Source organism: Nansenia antarctica (assembly GCF_963989245.1).
Source record: "Nansenia antarctica genome assembly, chromosome: 1".
In the NCBI taxonomy this organism is placed as follows: domain Eukaryota; kingdom Metazoa; phylum Chordata; class Actinopteri; order Argentiniformes; family Microstomatidae; genus Nansenia; species Nansenia antarctica.
In genome coordinates, this window is record NC_137674.1 from 67,804,773 (window position 1) to 67,823,526 (window position 18,754).

General features: G+C 43.2%; 2 protein-coding genes across 2 annotated transcripts in view; one reads left to right on the forward strand and one right to left on the reverse strand.

Annotated features, from left to right (window-relative positions):
- Window positions 1-5,505, reverse strand: part of mia3 (MIA SH3 domain ER export factor 3) — a gene marked incomplete at its 5' end in the record, with an annotated part of 18,870 nt that extends 13,365 nt beyond the window's left edge. The window contains 5 exons of the mRNA XM_080525299.1: window positions 101-2,558; window positions 2,936-3,022; window positions 3,460-3,593; window positions 4,584-4,812; window positions 5,491-5,505. Coding sequence (XP_080381425.1) covers window positions 101-2,558; window positions 2,936-3,022; window positions 3,460-3,593; window positions 4,584-4,812; window positions 5,491-5,505 — 2,923 coding nt within the window. The remainder of the gene's footprint in view (window positions 1-100; window positions 2,559-2,935; window positions 3,023-3,459; window positions 3,594-4,583; window positions 4,813-5,490) is intronic.
- taf1a (TATA box binding protein (TBP)-associated factor, RNA polymerase I, A) overlaps window positions 1-17,324 on the forward strand; it is a 19,082-nt gene extending 1,758 nt beyond the window's left edge. The window contains exons 2-11 of the mRNA XM_080547246.1: window positions 6,016-6,144; window positions 6,598-6,761; window positions 8,300-8,413; window positions 9,673-9,871; window positions 10,384-10,505; window positions 10,611-10,769; window positions 14,527-14,593; window positions 14,766-14,898; window positions 15,014-15,171; window positions 15,419-17,324. Of these exons, the coding sequence (XP_080403372.1) occupies window positions 6,024-6,144; window positions 6,598-6,761; window positions 8,300-8,413; window positions 9,673-9,871; window positions 10,384-10,505; window positions 10,611-10,769; window positions 14,527-14,593; window positions 14,766-14,898; window positions 15,014-15,171; window positions 15,419-15,690 (1,509 nt within the window). The 5' untranslated portion in view covers window positions 6,016-6,023 and the 3' untranslated portion in view covers window positions 15,691-17,324. The remainder of the gene's footprint in view (window positions 1-6,015; window positions 6,145-6,597; window positions 6,762-8,299; window positions 8,414-9,672; window positions 9,872-10,383; window positions 10,506-10,610; window positions 10,770-14,526; window positions 14,594-14,765; window positions 14,899-15,013; window positions 15,172-15,418) is intronic.
- The last annotated feature ends 1,430 nt before the right edge of the window (window positions 17,325-18,754 follow it).

The following is an 18,754-nucleotide window of genomic DNA, read 5'->3' on the forward strand; positions in this document are numbered from 1 at the left end:
TTAATTAAATACATCATGGGTTTTAAAACCGTACCGCTTCCTGACAATGACAAAGTATTCGTAAAAAAAGTACAAAGTAAATGCTAATTAATTAGCCTACCTGGGTCTGTGTGTGTTGAAGCCAAGGGAGCACTGTCACTGGCTGCGGAGTACTTCTGACGCAGGTGGAACGTCAGCTCCTGGAAGTCGTCCAATATGGCCGCTTCCTCGTCAAACATGACAACGTCCGTCTGCGGCAGGTCAGTGTTCTTCACCTCCCGGGCGTCCAGCATCCTCTCGATCTCATCCAGGAGAGGCGTCTCAGAGGCCTCCAGAATGCCCTCCAGGGCCTTCTCGATGTCCTCGCTGGTGTCCGTCTGGGACAGCCGGGCGGCCCGCAACTCCTGCTCCAGGCGGGAGAACATGGCTTCCACCTTAAAGAGGTTTCGGAGACCCAGGAACTTTTGGAACCGCTCCATATGCTCCTCCTTGAAGTGTTCTCGCAACAGTGTTAGCCTCATTACGTCGTCACTGAATTCTGGTTCCGGTTCCTGGCTTGAAAATGGATCTTGAACTTTTTCTTCAAGCGAGGGTGTGTGGCTTAAATCAGAGCCTGTGCTCTCTGCATCCTTTTCTGTCTCAATCTCAGGTTCTGTATCATTAATAATTTGCTCAGACTCAAATTTATATTCAGCCTCTATGGGCTTCACATTAACATCCATACCTGTGTTATCATCAGAGTGCTCTGTTTCTAATGAAGACAATACTGCATTTTCATCCTCAAGCAACTCCTCCTCATTCTCTTCCTCCACCGAGTTTACCAATTCATCTTCCTGTAAAGCAAATTCTTTGTTGCTCTCTTTGTTCACTGTTCTGTTGACCGAATCAGTGATCAGGTAGTCTCTGAATCTTTTAAACTTATCAGTTTTATGTTTCACTTCATGTTCTGAACCTCGAGATGTTTTCCCTTCTGTGGGGAGCTCTTTAGCAGCTTGTTTATCCTCTGATTCATTAGCATTATTTTCAAAGTTGGTAGGAATTTCTGCCTTTAAGGGCTCAATGTTAGGCTTCTTGTGCACTGGACTGTCATCTCTTACTGTAAGATTCTCAGCAGCAGCATCGTCAGCTTGTTCAAACGATCTCTGCTCCTCAGCAGGTTGAATCGAGGGCTGTGTGTTGATGCCTGCATCCTCGCTGTAATCAGATTCTGACTGTTCCTCAAAAAACAACTCATCTGACTCTTCTGCCTCCTGCTGGGGGTCAGTGGCTGAAAGGTCTACCTTCTCCTCTGGGTCATTGGCTGAAAGGTCTACCTTCTCCTCTGGGTCATTGGCTGAAAGGTCTACCTTCTCCTCTGGGTCATTGGCTGAAAGGTCTACCTTCCCCTCTGGGTCATTGGCTGAAAGGTCTACCTTCCCCTCTGGCTCCTCCTCCTCCTCTGGGTCATTGCCTAACAGCTCTACAGTGTCCTCTGGCTCCTCTTCCTCCTCCTCCTCCTCCTCCTCTGGGTCAGTAGCCAACAGCTGTACAGTATCTTCTAGCTCCTCCTCCTCTGGGTCAGTAGCCAACAGCTGTACAGTCTCCTCTGGCCCCTCCTCCTCCTCCTCCTCCTCCTCTGGGTCAGTGGCCAACTGTTGTACAGTCTTTTGTTCTTCAACATGAGGCGTTTTTGATGCAATCTCCTCCTCCTCCTCGTCATCATCATCATCGTCCTCCTCCTCCGAACTTGAGACAGCCGTCCTTTCTCCGCCACTGACAATTGCAAAAACTTTGTCCCCAAGTGATGACCACATGTTCTTGTCCCCTGAGGCTGACGGATTTTGGTCCTCATCTGGTTGGTCAGATTCAGGAACATCCTCGTGGTCCAAAACAGAACTTTCCTTAGAATAAGTCAGTAATGGTGTTGCCGTTAGATCCTCACTGTCATCATCAGGTTGGTCTTCTAACTCTCCCTCGTCATCACTTTCCTCCTCTTCATATGGGGTCACCTTCCAGGTGTCCTTGTCGTCAGAGGTGACTGCATCAAAAGTTGTTCCCAGAGTAGTTTTCAACTCTGGGATAGGTCTGCCTTGTGAAAAACCCGGGCCATCTTTATCTAAGTCAGCATCATTTCTGGATGGAGGAGGTTCATCTTGAGGTGCAGAGGGAGCGTCTTTGGTTTCACCCTGCTCCCCTGAGTCAACATGGTTCAGAATGGAGACACTTGTCCTCTGCTGAACTTTCTGTAAGTCTACTATGGTCCTATCAGCTGTGGGCTCAGATTCGGTGTGAGGTTCCACTTCCTTAGTGTCAAGAGTTTCAGCCTCCTGTGTTTCAGGCCGGGGCAGAGAAGAGTCTGAAGGTTCAACATCACTTGGATCTTTAACAGCTGGCGCCTCCTCCCCCTCTACAGCCATGTCCTCATAAACATCCTCAGACACATCACTGTCAATCTGATCGTTTGCTACAGGAGTCAATTCAGGGGATGGCTCCTCATCAGAGTCCATCCCCATTAACAATGAGGAAGTGTCCAACAGTGAATCGATGTCATAATTGTCAAACTTATCGTGTCCGGTGTCAAAGCAAACAAAGTCTGTTTCCTGAAAAGAAAAAAGAAAAGAAAAACAAATTAAGCTTACTTAATGTTTGCTATACTGCTGATGCTTTATTGGTAACTAAAATGTCAAAATTAAGAGTTTCTTTCCGAAACGCTAGGCTATATGTAAACCTTTCGGGCATCATTTATCATTACAATTCTAAATAATATCAAGAGTGATCATTTGATTATTTACTTTGAAAGAACATCATTATGCAAATAATCTTTATGAAAGCTATTGCCCTTTCGAATTGATCATAGAGGGGTTTTATGTCATTACTGCAATCATTTTATAGAAAAGAAACAGAAAGTGACATTTTAAACTATCGATACACAGTAGCAATTTGCAACACAACAAAATACAGCAACTGATTTATTTACCTCAGCGGAAAGCTCAATCTCCTTCTCAGTGTAGATGTGATTGATGGTGAGCAGGTCCTGGGGGAAGTAGCCAAACCGACTACCGACCTATGGATGAAAAACATACATACATTGGAGTCTCTAACCACGGACATTCTGTTCCAGTTCTGTGGGCCAACAGCTATTGATTGGCCCCCCCAAAATGTATTAAATGTGACTAAGCGCTGGGGTCCAGCACTCTGTCTGAGGGACAGCGGCTCTTCCCACCCTTCTCCACCCCCCGTTCTCTCCCTCTGATTGGTCCTCCAACCTGTCAGTCATTTCATTCTGACACATCGACACCACAGCACTCCCACATTTGGACTACTTTATAACACACTGACGTTGCCAGACTCAATGATGGAGGAGCCAAGAGCCCTGTGAGCCTGGCAAGAGAGAGAGACTACATAACTTGATAAACAAGTAGCAGAATACATAGCTGGGTGTACAATACTCAACGCCACACCTTAACCCCATGACGATGAAATATTAACTATCATACTTACACTCCCCGCAAATACATCCGTCCTTCTGCCTGAGAGTTTATAGTAGACATAAATAGTCTCTCCTTCTTTGAAGGACAGGAAGCGACAGTCCGGTCCAGTGAAGTCAGTAGTTGCTTTGCCCCGGCACAGAAGCACTGTGGAGAGGAACGATACACAGATGTCACTTTTACTGAGGGTGTGAACCAGAACAGTTGACTTAATTTTAATGACAAGTAAAGCAGTTGGTTTTTAACTGTGCCATAGCATAATAACAGAGTCAAGCATCAAGGGTAATTCAACAATCTCACTAACAAGGCAGTCAATGTGCAGTCAACCATGGAGAGGTTAAAGACTTCCCCTTTGAATGAAGTACAACCCAGAGGCCCTGCTGTGGTGACAGTCACCCACAACACTACGTTTGGTTATGTGTCCTTCTGCATGAACTCAAACCAATGTAATAGCCTATATCTACAACGAAACAGTGTTGGTGGTGCTTTCAGACTGTGGTGAGGCCGGGCTAGTGAAGCTAACTATCTTAGCTGACTGTCTTATCCTTCAGCTTAGCTGCTGCTTTTCTGACCCGCTATAGAAGAGAGCTAGCTAGAACTGCGTTCGTAAACTCGCTCTGAGGGCGCCGGAGCGCACACTGGGTTCAACGGCGTAAAGGGACCCGAGTAATTTGATTGGACGAGAGGCATTCCCATGAGTGCTGATCCGATTTCCAGAGCGAATTTACGAACGCACCCTAGGTGAGCTAACACAAATAGCAGCACAGGTCAAGCCGAGACCTGCCAGCTGTGTTCACATAACCCAAACAGGTGACCTGTCCTCTGTCTCTGGGATCTCTGTCTGACGTGTGTAATGTGTATATTAGGACTGATATCAAAACACCTAGTTATTGTTCTCGCTACCGGTGCAAAGCTCGTGCTAACAAGCTACTGTAGTGCTAACGCTACACCGGTTTCATCCCTATCAGAGTGGCAACAGGTCATAAGATAACGTCGTTTTATGGTTATATGGTCTTACACTGGAGAGGGATATAGATAGGGATAGATGTATAGATATCATAGATATAATAGATGTTGTGGGGAAAGAGGTATGAACGATGGAAGCATCCTGACAGTGAGGGTTAGCTGAATACTTACTGCTGCATTCCTCGTCGGCGCATCGTTTGAAGTCCGAAAACCTCCTTTCCACTGCCGCTTTAGATATAACATTATGAACATTATGAACAAATAAAAGCAGCACGTATATATGGTGGAGAGTTACAGCCATACTGGGGCTCTGCTCGGTGGAGTAGAGACTCGGGCATGGGCAGATGGAGCTGGACACGTCAGCAAACCCGCTGGCCTCTGAGTCGCAGCGCTGATGATCCTGGAGGATGTTGACGGTTGGAGTCAAATATCACATCTGAGTCTAGAACCAAAAACCAAGTGTGTACGTGAATGTGATCAGAGCATCGGATCCTTGTGTTGAATGGCGTTTTGTTTTGTAAAACAACGTTCCAAAAACAAACAAACACTGACAGAGAACCATACAGTTTGACTAGTTGAAATGAGTCTGTCGGTAAACAACACAACTGAACATCTTTGTCAACTCTGTCTTCCATCTCAAGTCCATGTTCAGGTCTTCCACATGTACAAAAAGAAGAGATTTGGTGAGGCTGCATTATCATTTTATGCACCCAGATCAGAGTGTGGAATGTACTGCCAGTTTACATTAGAGATGCAACCTCAGCAAATAATGTTCAAGTCAAGACTAAAACTCCATCTTTTTAATATTGCCTTTAAATTACTAAATGATTAAATGATGATTATATAATGATTAAAGCACTTTGAGCTACAACGTTTAATAACGTATTTAATAAGTGTCAGACAATAATAATAATTATTGTCTGACACTTATTCTGACATAAAACTATATTATGCTGAAACATCTATAGGCTGAATACAACCGTGCCCACTACTACTAAACTAAGATGTCAACATCTTGGGAGTTGGAAATCCAAATGTCTGTTGTTCAATGTTGCAGAGCCAAAATAACAGGCTTTACTGTGTATTTAACCATGATATAACATCATGTCATGAAGGAAGAAAACCCTTGCCATTCTGTGTGTGTGTGTGTGTGTGTGTGTGTGTGTGTGTGTGTATATATATATATTCCTGAATACGATACTATATATATATATTCCTGAATCTGATACTATATATATATATATATATAGTGTATAGTATTATATATAGTAGGCCTACTGGCTCTGATACTTTACTTCTCAGCACTGTTCCAGCAACTATGGTGGATGCGTACCTGGACCTGTAGGGGGCGATAAAGTATAGGACGGGGGTTGGTTTACTTACCTAGGCAACAGCAGAGTAAGTAAGGACGAGGATGTAGACGGCATGTTCATTGTGTTGTAGAAAGAGCACATTTCTTTCTCCGTAAATATCTTTTTTCTTAGCATATGTAGAAGAACCTATGTTTATGGCAACAGTTTGAATGAAGTGGTCTTGAAGGTAGACATTTTTCTTCACAAGTCTAGGTACTTCTCTCTTTTCACACCATTGTTCTACCAAACAGGTCAGATCATGGACGACGTGGAGGCAGAACTCAGAGCACTAGGAGAACATGAGTCCTCAGATGATGAATCTGTCAAAAGAAAACGAATCAAGCGCTCAAATCTTCCTCTGGCTCCTCCTTTATTCAAGGGTAAGCTCCACAGTTACATGCTAATATCTGCTTGCAACTAACTTCTTGTGTATCATACCATGAATGAACCAAGTCAGATTGAACTAAGTAGTATTGATTAGGCTATGACCTGCCAGTGTTTTTAAGCGTTGGAATTCCCCCTTTTTTAATGGATTGGAGTGTTACAGTTTATTTAGCTGTGTAGTTTTATTGAGTTAATACCAATGTCTGGTCTAAACTTCATGTTAATAGCTGTAATGGAAATATGTTGAATTAAAACATTGTTGAATACTTATTTCCTGCACTGTATACTGGAAAATGTATACACTCACTGCAATCTAAGTCGCTTTAGATAAAAGCATCAGCTAAGTGGCGTATATTATTATATGAACATTAAACAGTATATATGTTCATTCAGCTTGTGTCCAAGATGATGATCTTATCCCATACTGCCTCTCTCCTGTATCACCTCAGAGACACCCCGTGAGACTGGGTTTCATAAGACCACCAGGATCTGCCTCCAGCAGATCAAGGAGGCCATGTTGCATCATCGATGGCAGGAAGCGGCTGAGTACATGTCCAGCTACTCGCAGACACTTGAGGACATGACTGTAGGCAATTTCCAGGTCTTCACTGAGGTGGGTCTTTGTCTCTGCACACATCTGTCATCTCCATCATCTGACATAGCTTCTTCTATACTTCTACACATTAGATACTGTACATGATGAGATGAGATGAGATAACGTTTATTGCCATTTATGCATACACATTAAGCATACACATATAGGAATTTGATTTGGCGTTACAGTAATAGCATTTCTAAATGCAATGCAAACAAAACAACACAGGACAGAAAGCAGTGCTGACAGAACACAACAAACTGTAAAACCATAGCTGCCATACCTCACTGTACTAACTACCTAACTGTACATAGCTCATAACTGTATATAGCCCATAACTGTATATACCTCTAAACTATACTGATACCTCTAAACTATTTTTCATTAAAAAAAAAAATAATAAAAAACTAGGGCAGAAATAACAAGCATGTTTTCCTTGGGGAAAAAACGTTATTGGTGTTGCTATTGCACACATTCATTCATTCACATTCAAACTAGACACTACAGTCAGATAACAATCCTCTTAAACAAGGCAGTGAGTAGCCTAAATTGTTTAACTTAAAAACACATTTTACGTTATAAATAAAAATATAGAAAATAAGTAACTCACCATAGGAGCAGTAAAAAAAACAGTTACTCACAAATAGGAGGATGACTGAAAACGTTAGTGTCCTTAAGAGCGTCCAGCTTAACTTAAATTTAAACTCCAGCGAGAGACTGTAGGCGGCAGGCCTACTGGTTCTTGTTCAGAAAGATGATCATGTTAACATGTTCAGGGGTGAGAGACGAACGCAATCTGGTGACAGTTAGGCCAGCGCAGAAAACACTCGCTCCGAGGGCATTGAGGTTGCGGGGATGCAGAGGTAGGTCCGCGCTAATTTGGCCAACCGAGGAAATCTTCTTTCGTTTAATTTCCACCAGTCAGTTGGGTCGCAGTTCAGGCCCGCAGAAGGCTCCCTCAGAAAGGTGCAAACTTCGGTTTCGATGGGGATGTCAGCAGCAGCGCCTGCTGCGTATTGCTCCGCGAGGAGCTGTGCCATGGCGCTGACCGGAGCAGCGTTGCGGAGCAGCGTTGCGAAATTCAATGCGAAGGCAAATGCAAATTAATTTCTCACACATAACGTGGACAAACTAATTTCCATTATTATTATTATAAAAATAAAACAAATCCAATTTATTAACGATTATCGAGCAAAATATTTTGTGATCGACCAAGATCCTTATCGATCAATTATCGATCGTCGATCATTGATGCCCACCCCTAATACTGATGTTTACAATACTACCACTGCACATACTGTATATTGCATAGTAACCTATCACTACCATTCTTGTTCTATTTTATTTATATCATGCCCATATACAGTATCACTATTTGCACTTCTGGTTGGATGCTAAATTGCATTTCGTTGTATTGTACTTGTACTTTGCGATGACATTAAAGTTGAATCTAATCTAATCTAATCTCATCTGCATCTTCTCAAATGCAGTTTCAGGAAGTATGCCTGTTTTGTTACCATCTTTACCTTGATTCTCTCTCTGTCTTTCTTGATCAGATGATTTGGAGGATGGGCTCTGAGATTCTTCACCACCATCCCAACTCAAACAAGGACGACTACAACAGTTTCACGGAACTCATGAAAAACACAGGAGTCAAACACTACCTGAAAGTAAGTGACATACAGTGTTTCCTCCAGGATTTTTCACATTGGTGGCGGGGTGGTCGTTTTTCGGCGCGCTATTTAAGAAATATAATTTCTTAAATAGCGGTTAAGTCATTAAAGCCGAGCAGGTGATTTTATATAGAAGGTGATCAAATACCAATATTGTTATGTACGACAGTATGTCATTGCAGCACTTTGTTGCACTTTACGACGTCACGTTCTGTTAGAGCTTTACGACTGTGTGTGTGTGTTGTCAGAATGAATGGCACTTGGCAACGGATCTCAGTTTGTATACCTGTGTGGATCTACATTTATTAGCATAACACAAACATAATAAATTAGATAGAACAACCCTGTTCATTAATGTTCATTAATGCTTGAGTTCATGTTCATGTTCGCACTGTTACTGTGTGTGCCAATGCACCCCTGTGATGCTGTGTGTGTTATTGAGACCGTTGGGAGAGAGAGCTCGGGTGAACTAAGAAAGTTGTGTATGAGATAGTTTACAATTAAACGCACAGATTACATGAGAGAAGCTATCTGTCATTATTTCAACCACTGTCCAAGTGGGGACGTTACAATACTTTCGTTTTAGAACGAAACGTTAGCCGCTAGCAGGGTTTTTAGCAGTCACCATTCTTGAGCAAAACATGATACAAACAAACATTCAAATACTCGTGTCGCCTTGATTTTTTTTTCGATTTCAATGTCTGACGCATCATTTGAAAGCTTACCATCTGTAGTTTCAGACTATGTAAACAAACGAAAAATTACGTAAGCAAATGGTTATTATTTATCTGGTATAGATACCACTTCTGCGCCGGATGTACCGCACATCCGCACCCGACATTGTAATTACCGTAATTTCTAAACGGTTTGTGCTATCGAAAAAAATCCAACTGTCCCTGAAAGCTGAGATGTTGCACTTCAACCAACATATAGGGTATTACGGTAAAATGTGACGTGAGGACATTCTCAGAGTCAGTTTACTCACAGTGATTGGCGGAGCGTTCAGGGACACATGCTTTTTTTCAGTTCTCCGGTCATAATAACTCGCTGCCTTTCTGCGCAGCCTGAATCAAAGTGGACTGTCTGAATCATTTGGTGGCGGAGCAAATTCATTCGTGGCGGCCCGCCACCAATAACTGCATATAGAGGAAACACTGACATAGCAGACCTCACAAACAACATGTGTATCGATTTAGTTGGTTTCTAAGAGTATGGTTGGAGTAGGATTTTTTTTTCTTTTTTTTTTCTTCTTCCAGGTATGTCAAGAGCACTCTTTCCACTTCCTGCTGAACAGGCAGCTGGAGGACGCCAAGTGTCAGCTGTCCATGGCTGAGGGCTGGAGGTACGGCAAGCATTCAGCCAGCCAGCCCCAGACCATGCAGCTGATCCAGGCCTACAGCAGCTTCCTGGATTACTTCATCTGGTGTGAGAAGAGATCTTCTCTCTCTGGCCTAGGTAAGGGGATAGCCGTCCTACATGACAAAAAAGCAACCACAAGCCTCCATTATTCATTTGTGTCAATGATATTGTTGTTGTCCAATGTACCACATAATGGTATCACATCACCACCTACTGTCCAAACAGTCGAACTGCTGTTTTAAATAGTCTGGCTGTGTGTCATAGTGATAATAGTGGTAGCCCACAGTAATCAGAGCCTTCAGGGACAGAGCCTTCAGTGTGGCAGCACCTACCCTTTGGAACTCTCTCCCCACAGTGATTCGCAACGCCCTTACCCTGGACACCTTCAAATCAGCCCTCAAAACCCATCTGTTCACCAAGGCTCCTAGTTTAGTTTTGTCTTGTCTCTGTCTCTGTGTTTTCTGTTTTTGTCTGCCTGACTTTCTTTCTGTAAAATTTGTAAAGCATCCTATGGTTCTGTGAAAGGCGCTATATAAAACCTAGATATTATTATTATTATTATCAGAGCCTGTTTTAACACCTTTAGTATGGACTTCTACTTATTTCAGACGAATCTGAGGCTGACGCCAACCAAGAGATGCACACCTACTTCCGTCAAGCCTCTGTGAACCTGAAGGAGATCATTAAGCTGCCTGGCGTCTGGGATCCTTTCGTGTGCAGTTACGTTGATGCAAGTACCGGCCTCCCCTCCTCCATCACCGCTGGAGTCACTCTCCTTTATCAGACTTTGAGTGATGAGCTAATGTTTTGACTTGATGTTGTGTGACAACGGCAGATGCTGGAATTCTACAAAGATCACGAGGGAGCCCTGGAGGTCCTGCATAACTACGCCTATGACAGCAGTTTCCCCCTCAACCCCAACGCCCATGTGTACCTCTACCAGTACCTGAAGAGACGCGATGCCCCGCGGAAGAAACTGATGAACGCGCTGAAGGTATTATAGGATGGGGTAGTGGTGGCCTAGTGGAGAGTGAGTTGTTGGACTGGTGATCAACAGGTCATGAGTTTGAATCCCACCTGGGAACACCACCACTAGTGTGCCCTTGAGTAAGGCACCAAAGTTACTCCAGGGAGACTGTACCTGTAATCTCTAATTGTAATGGATGAAATGGATAAAAGCATCTGCTAAAATGTGTAAATGTAAGGTATAACTTGAGCCAAAAGCAGTATCCTGTAGACAGTGTTCTAGGCGTAGAGCAGTGGTTCTCAACCTTTTTTGGGCCAGCGCCCCCCTGTCCATTATCCAGGCCTCTTACCGCCCCCCCCCCATCAAAAAAAGTAGGCTTATTTTCTTCCCTAAATATTAATGTTGACTAATATTCTGTGTTATATAATTTTAAAAAAGCATGTCACTGAATGCCAAATAATAGATTGGATTTAACTGGGCAGTTGGAATATCATTATCATTAGTTTACCAGAGAGCAGAAAAGCCATGTGAATGTGAATAAAAATGAGTGTTAAACAAACTCAGACAACATCAGAGAATACAAACAGACTGCTACGGAACAGCAGCAATTTCACACATGTCCGATGCAGAACAAACAGTAGGCTGCAGAACTGTACATTACAACTAACATTGTTAGTTTTTTTAGGTGTGCTGGTGTTGCATTTCTCCAAATTGCTGTTTTATGATGCTAATATTTATTCATTTTTGATTGGACTTTGGGGTGGGGGGGGGGGGTGGTGGTGGTGTCACAATATGGCGGCAAACGCTAGGGGGCTATTATTTTAATATTTTATTTAGTATTCTATGGTATTATTTTCATAAACTGACCACTTCGAATTTCTCATATCAAAACATAACAAAGTTCCAAAGTTCAGAGCTCTGCGCTCTGGGAGCGCTCAGAGATGGGCGCTCTGACTGAAAACACGGTTTTGTCCGAGCGAACTGACCGTTCGTGCATTTACGAACGTACCCGTAATAACACTGATGACAGCTGATCAATACAAAAGACGCTGCAGCTGATGCGTTCGTTTCCAGGACATCACAAGAGGAGCAACATATCACAAAAAAGCGTTTGTATATTTTAGTTTGCAAACACATCGCAATGCTAACCTCAGAATGGGGCACTAGGGATAACATCCACAACAACACTTAACAGTAATACATTTATGTAATATACTGTGATGAACCTGCGAGGGGAGGGGACATTCGTAGCTGATTTCTCTAGGTTCGATTATTGGTAAGCGACAGAGAACTTTCAGGACTGGTTTATTACTAGGGGTGTAACGGATCACGGATAATCCGTGATCCGTACGGATTGCCCCCCACGGTTCGGCACGCATGTGTACCGCGGATCAATTGCAAAATGTAACCAAGTAATAATATTACTTAATATTAGTTAATATAATATCCCTTGTAAATCACAATGTAGAGTTGCCATGAAAAGATAGACGCGACAGTTGCGTGCTTTGTTTTACTCTAAAGCGCAATGATAGGTTGATAATGAAAAAAAGAAAATCCAGAACAACAAGGCTGCGTTCGTAAATTCGCTCTGGAATCTGATCAGCATTCATGGAACGCCTCTTGTCCAATCAAATTACATGGTCCCTTTATGACGTCGGACCCAGTGTGCTCTCCGGCGCTCTCAGAGCAAATTTACGAACGCAGCCCAAGTGTATCATGACTGAAAAAATCAGGTGTAGTGCTGAGGCACAAATATGTACATTTCAAGCCTGCAAACTGCGACACTTTAAATAAATGTGCAATAACACTATTGTGCAATATGACAACCCTAGTCGTCTATCTGTACAGTATAGTACAGTGGATAGTGTACATAGCCTTTATTTATGTAAACCAGCTCCTTCCCTTCTTGTGATTTTTTTAAAAGTTTTTTTTTTTTTTCTTTCCTAACACCAGGGGAGCCACCCCTCCTAAATTTCGTTGTTTGGTACCTGTACTGTAGCAATGACAATAAAGACCACCATTCATTCATTCATGTCGAGTGCTGCTAATGTTGGCGACAGAGAAGAACTCGAAATGCCTCCCTCGTCATTTAAATCCCATGTATAGGAGCACTTTGGCTTCTCTGTCAATTATAACAATGACGGACAGTGTCATTGGAAGTGTGGTCGATAAAAAAGTGACGTTGTTTAAGCGTTGTGCAACGAGAAAGTCGTACGAGCATGGCCACACATTTGCCGCGACACCCTGGTGTGTTGACGGGAGGCACGAAAAAGGTAGCTTGACAACTTATGATAATGTAGCCAATTTTTTCATACCATGTTTAAAGTAAGGTTTCACTTTATTATTTAGTTAAAAGTGGCATAAAACATGTTTATTTGTCTGCTTTAAAGAGCCCAGTGATTCACTGCTGCAACCAGGTGCCTCCTCCCTCTCTCCTACTGCATCATTTAAGTTGAATGTGTGTTTCTGTTTAATATGTAGCCTAATGTTTGAGTGTAGAATATGTTATGTATGTATGTATGTATGTATGTATGTATGTATGTATGTATGTATGTATATATATATATATATATATATATATATATATATATATATATTATATATGTATATATATACAGTATATACACACACATATATATATACCAGTTTTGACATCTTGAATGTTGTTGGGTTTTACACAGTAAAAGTGGTGTTTTTACAGAATTCGAGGAAAAAGCTTTTTATTTTTATGTTTTGTGTTGATCCGAAAAATGATCCGATCCGTGACTCAAAAACCGTGACACGATCCGATCCGTGAGTTAGATGATCCGTTACACCCCTATTTATTACGATCGCTTTTTTGAGATAGGTTGTTCCTGCTGTGATGTTCTGGTATGGTGGTATGGTATTAGCACTCATTTTAACTAAATTAAATAAGCTGTATTGAAAGGAAGCGAACGAAGCGAACGCAACAATTACAACGAGCCCACAAACTGAAACATATGTCACTCAAGCATAGCCTACAAGGAAAACACTCATAGAAGTTGGGCATTGGTCAACATGATGTTACAGATGGGATGAACTGGGGTTCTTTCTATCGTAGCATAGTATTGCAATTTCTGCACTGTACATGAACTGTCAAGATTCTTCTACAATGCAGCTTACCCAGACACATTAGAAACTATCAAAAGCTCTGCCTTTGCTAGCTGAGTTTTTAGTTTCTCCATCTTCTTGATGACACTCGCTTTTATTTTTTTGGGCGCTGCGCTACGTGTGTCTGCGTCACAGAGCCCGGCCAAGTTCAGAGCGCTCAGAGATGGGCGCTCTGACTGAAAACACGGTTTGTCCGAGCGAACTGACCGTTCGTGCATTTACGAATGTGCCCGTAATAACACAGCTGTTTTTCATGAGAAAAATACTTTATGCGTGAACGCCCCCCAAGAACACCTCAACGCCCCCCTTTAAAAAATATTTATTCCAGCGCCCCCCGATGTTGTCTGAACGCCCCCGTTGAGAAACGATGGCGTAGAGGAAGGTGTATTCATGACGTTCACTAGGCGGTTGAGTTCATTCGCAAAACATCATTGTTCATTTCGCTGTGTAGGCCTATAGTTATGGTTGGCCCAAGTGAATGTTAAATAAAGCCAAAAGCTAGGTGTTAACATTAGGTTGACCTCATTAAAAAAAAAGTTATTACTTTAGTAATGCATGTCGTCATTGAGGTATATACTCTAGGCTACAGTTCTGAACTCACGCTAATGAATACATGTTTGTCGTTGATTCCATTTATATTTCTTTGCCACAGGTCCTGCAATTGTTGGTCCCGAGTCACGAGTTGGTGCTGGAATACGTTGCTCTTCTACTTCAGTCAGGTAAATATGAATCTATCGATGCATAATTACAACAATCACACAGCTCAGAATGTGGTATCTGTCTGTTCTACAGCCGTGAAGGGAGTCTGTTTTATGCATGTGTCCTTCACACTCCTGTTTGCCCTGAAGATGTTCTTCAACAATAGTGGGGTTTTTTTGTGGTTTTTTTTAGAGAAAGAGGGTGATCTTAAGAAGGCTCTTGGGTTTGTTCTGGATCTCCTTGACTATGCCAGTTGGAAGAACAATATGTATGCTTGGGACTCTTTGATGACCATCATCAAAAGACTGAGAAAAACATTAAAGAAGTAAGGATGGCAAACCTACATTTCTTAATTGATTGTATGTGTTTTTAGTTTTTTTAAATATTTATTTTCAGCTGTTCCCTGTGTAATAAAATGTTGTTATTCTCTCGCCCCGTAGAAAACAATGTCAGGAGGCCGTTGCAGAGAAGATGGCGAACAGAAAGGACTGGTGGCCTACTCTGCACTTCACAATCTTCCAAGCCAAGAAGGACTTTGCGGAGAGCCCGGAGCTGTCGGAGATGAAGCTCTCTGCGGTTAAAGCCCTATATCCACACTGTAAGTAAACATGCATTATTCTTGAATGCTTCCCTTCTCCAGTCATGTACTGTCATGGAACTGGGTTGGATGTGGAAATGGATGGAAAGTGAGAGAGATTTCGAATGTGTCAGTATTGTGGTTTGGCAGCTCTATCCCTGAGTGGATAAACACAAGATTAGTGGAAGATTTTCTTTTCCCACTTTTCTTCCTGTTAGACGATATTAATGTATGTCATCCAATTCAATGTTGTCTCCTTTTTTGGCAGATTATTCATCGTACTACTCCGCTGTTAAGGGATTACGGAGAAAAGAGAAGGCAGAGAATGTTACGGGATTACAGGGAAAACAGAAGACAGAGAACGCTAAGAAGACAGAGAACGCTAAGAAGACAGAGAACGCTAAAAAGACAGAGAAATCTAAAAAGCCGACGCAGAAAAAAGGTAGCGTTGCAACCAAGAAAAGGGGTAGCGTTGCAACCAGGAAAAGGCGTGAACGCTTGCAGGCTCAGCGTGAGCGAGAAAGGCTGAAAAATGCGTGAAGAGCCCCTCTATTTCAGACATCGTCAGCTTTAACCTTCATCCAGTCATCATGTGTGTGTCAGACCCTCTTCCTTCAGATGACTTTCCACATGGACAGCTGCTCAAACCACACTTGAATATTATTACTCTTTTTTGTTTCTTCTTTTTTGTTGTTTCTTCTCTAAGACGTTCTTGTCTGACTGCACAGATGCAACCCGATGACTATTCTAAGAGAGGAAAGCCACTCTTTTCATGTCAGCACTGCCATTTTGTGGTCAGTTCTACGATCGTCCACCAGGAGGAGCTCAAGCTGTGTCTGCTGTGTTTGGAAGTGTTCTTCTGGTTCTGTACACACTGATTCTCCATTTTGAGAGAATCTAAAAGAGACAGAGGAGTGTCTAGTGTCTTAGTTGGTTGGGGGAGAGAGAGGAGGTTGGTTATGCTGCAGTGCCAGGCCTGGGAGGTAAACACTCTAAAGCTCTGTGGCCTCGACTGAACTCCAGCAGATTTACAGATAACCCAGCTGCATCTCTGTGGAGGCGACTTCTGGAATTGATTCATCTCGTCGGAGCCAAAGAGCAGCACAACAGCAACAGACTGTACATTTTTTATGTAAACCCCGCTGTGGCCGTTCAACAGTTATGCTGACGCCCAGAGAGCTGGTCAGAAGGACCTCTGTCGGCTGGCTAGCTCTGGTTTGCGGTGACACTGTCCCCCAATGATGACATCACATGAGTGATATCCCTGTTTGGGTGCAGCATTCAGTCCCTGAGGTAAAAATGGGGGACACACACACACACACACAAACGCACACACCCACCCACCCTTGGCTCTCCTTCCACATCTATCCATCACATACATACAGGCGGAACGGGCATCTGATTTCTACCCCCCCCCCCCCTAGCCATTCGATGCAGGATAACAGAGCTCAATTTCACAGGCTCTAGGTTTCCAGACTGGCACTGCGGAGCAGGAGCAGTGGGCCAGCTTTATCATGATTAAAGACAACATCACACACTCATGTTTGTTGTCAGGGCCCGGGGTTGGTGCCTTGTGTTCCTGAACCACTGTGCTTTATGACCTGTACTGTTCAATGTCAACGAGCTACAGGGATCAAAGACTATGTTTGTACCGCAATGCAAAGTGAGCGTTAAAAGAATTGAGTGTTTGAATTTGCCCTGTACAGTATTACATTTATATATATTGTATATGTATAGTATTACATTTATATACATTGTATATGTACAGTATTACATGGCAGCTGTCTTTTATACTGTTTGTTATTGCATAATAAGACTTTCAATTTGATACAAAATAACTTGTTTATGATGAATCACAGTGTAAGTGCGTTGTTTGACCAGTAGCACTCTTCTATGGTGATATAAGTTGGCTGATATACATCGTTCAATGTAATGCACGAGTGGTTCAATATTTAATGTCTGGGTAAAGCGGAATTTATGTGTTGTCAATGAATGTAAATCACCCCCAAGGATAGAGACGAAAGTTCATTTCAATGAGCTCATATGGGTGTGTGCGTGCGTGCGTGTGTGTGCGTGCACTTCAATTAAGTTGTATTACAATATTATACCTCAAAGAATGTCCATGGTTAGGATGTCGTATGCTTACATCACATTAATAAAATCTGTTTTTCTTGATATAATTTCAAAGCATCAGTCCTATATTTCTGTGTGTCACCAATTCTCTCTCTTTTTCAGTGTTCTCATCAGACAATAAAGAACTCCTCCACTCATGCAGAACACAATTCTCACACATCTGCCATTATTTTCTATGTTTGCAGGGCAACACTGATTCCCACAGCATCTGTCTGTCCACAGAAGAGCTTGAGCTCAAGAACCTGGGGACTTGGAGGGGGGGGGGGTTGGGGAGTGGGGGGTCGGGGTGGCTTGGGGAGCTGGGGGGCTTGGGGAGCTGGAGGTAGTGAGTGAACGTGTCTGGGTTTGGGTCACATCAGGCTCCTCATCCTCCCTCTCTACCCCCACACCTCCCACGTACCCTGTCAGAGAGGGGTGCCAGCTGATTGCAAGCGTTGGGGCGTCTCTCTCCTCTCTGTCCACTCGTCCCATCGTAGAACCAAGGTGGTGCTGCTGAATCAAAGTGCTCATTCACAACTTTGTCATTGATCTGGCTGCAAACGCCCTTATAAATCAACCATAAGAGACTCCACACACACAAACAGCAGTTAGAAGGGGAGAGAGAGAAAGAAAGAGAGAGAGAGAGCTTAGGCTGGGAGGTGCTACATTTCCTCTGCATTTAGAATCGCCTATATCTTCATATGTTTGAAATGTCTAACTTGTTTTACAATAGCACATTTTACACAAAAACAAACCCACCTCTCCCTGTCGTTTTCCATCGGCGAAATATATATTCTTCTATAAGTGCTAAAGTCGGCTGGCCTTCACACACGCTGTAGCCAGTCTCACATGCTCCTTGTGCAGTATCCCAGGCTATAAAGACACACAGGGGCTTAACCCAGATTTGGATCCATGCCAGTTTAATAAGTTTGAGTGCTTGTAATGACTTTGTTTTAGCTCACCATAACGTTGGCCATGCAGTGCTTCAGTTGGGCCTGTGTGTGTGTGTGTGTGTGTGTTTGTGTGTGTGCGTGTGTGCGTGCGTGTGCGTGTGTGTGGTTGGGTGTGTGTGCGCGCATGTGTGTGTGCGTGCGTGTGAGTGTGTGCGCGAGTGTGTGTGTGTGGTTGGGTGTGTGTGCGCGCATGTGTGTATGTGTGTGTGTGTGGCTCTGCAGTCATTACATAAGCAGAGCCGACAGCGTTAGCCAGACCGCGGGAGCAGCTGCACTAGAGGGGGGGGGGAGGAGGGGGGGAAGGGGGGGTGAGGAGCACATCGTCTGAGAATTCACAGGGAACAATTAGGAGGCAAAGAACTCAAGAACTGACCACCGCCACAAAGGCTTGTCTCTGCCTGTCTCTTGGAAGGGTCTGGAGCAGGAGATGTTGTATATATCATCCCTCTCTTGGTCACAAGAGATGTGTTGATTGATGTTGATGAAAGCGGGGAGGGAGTGTGTCACCTATCTTTGGCGTTCATAACTGACCCCAGACC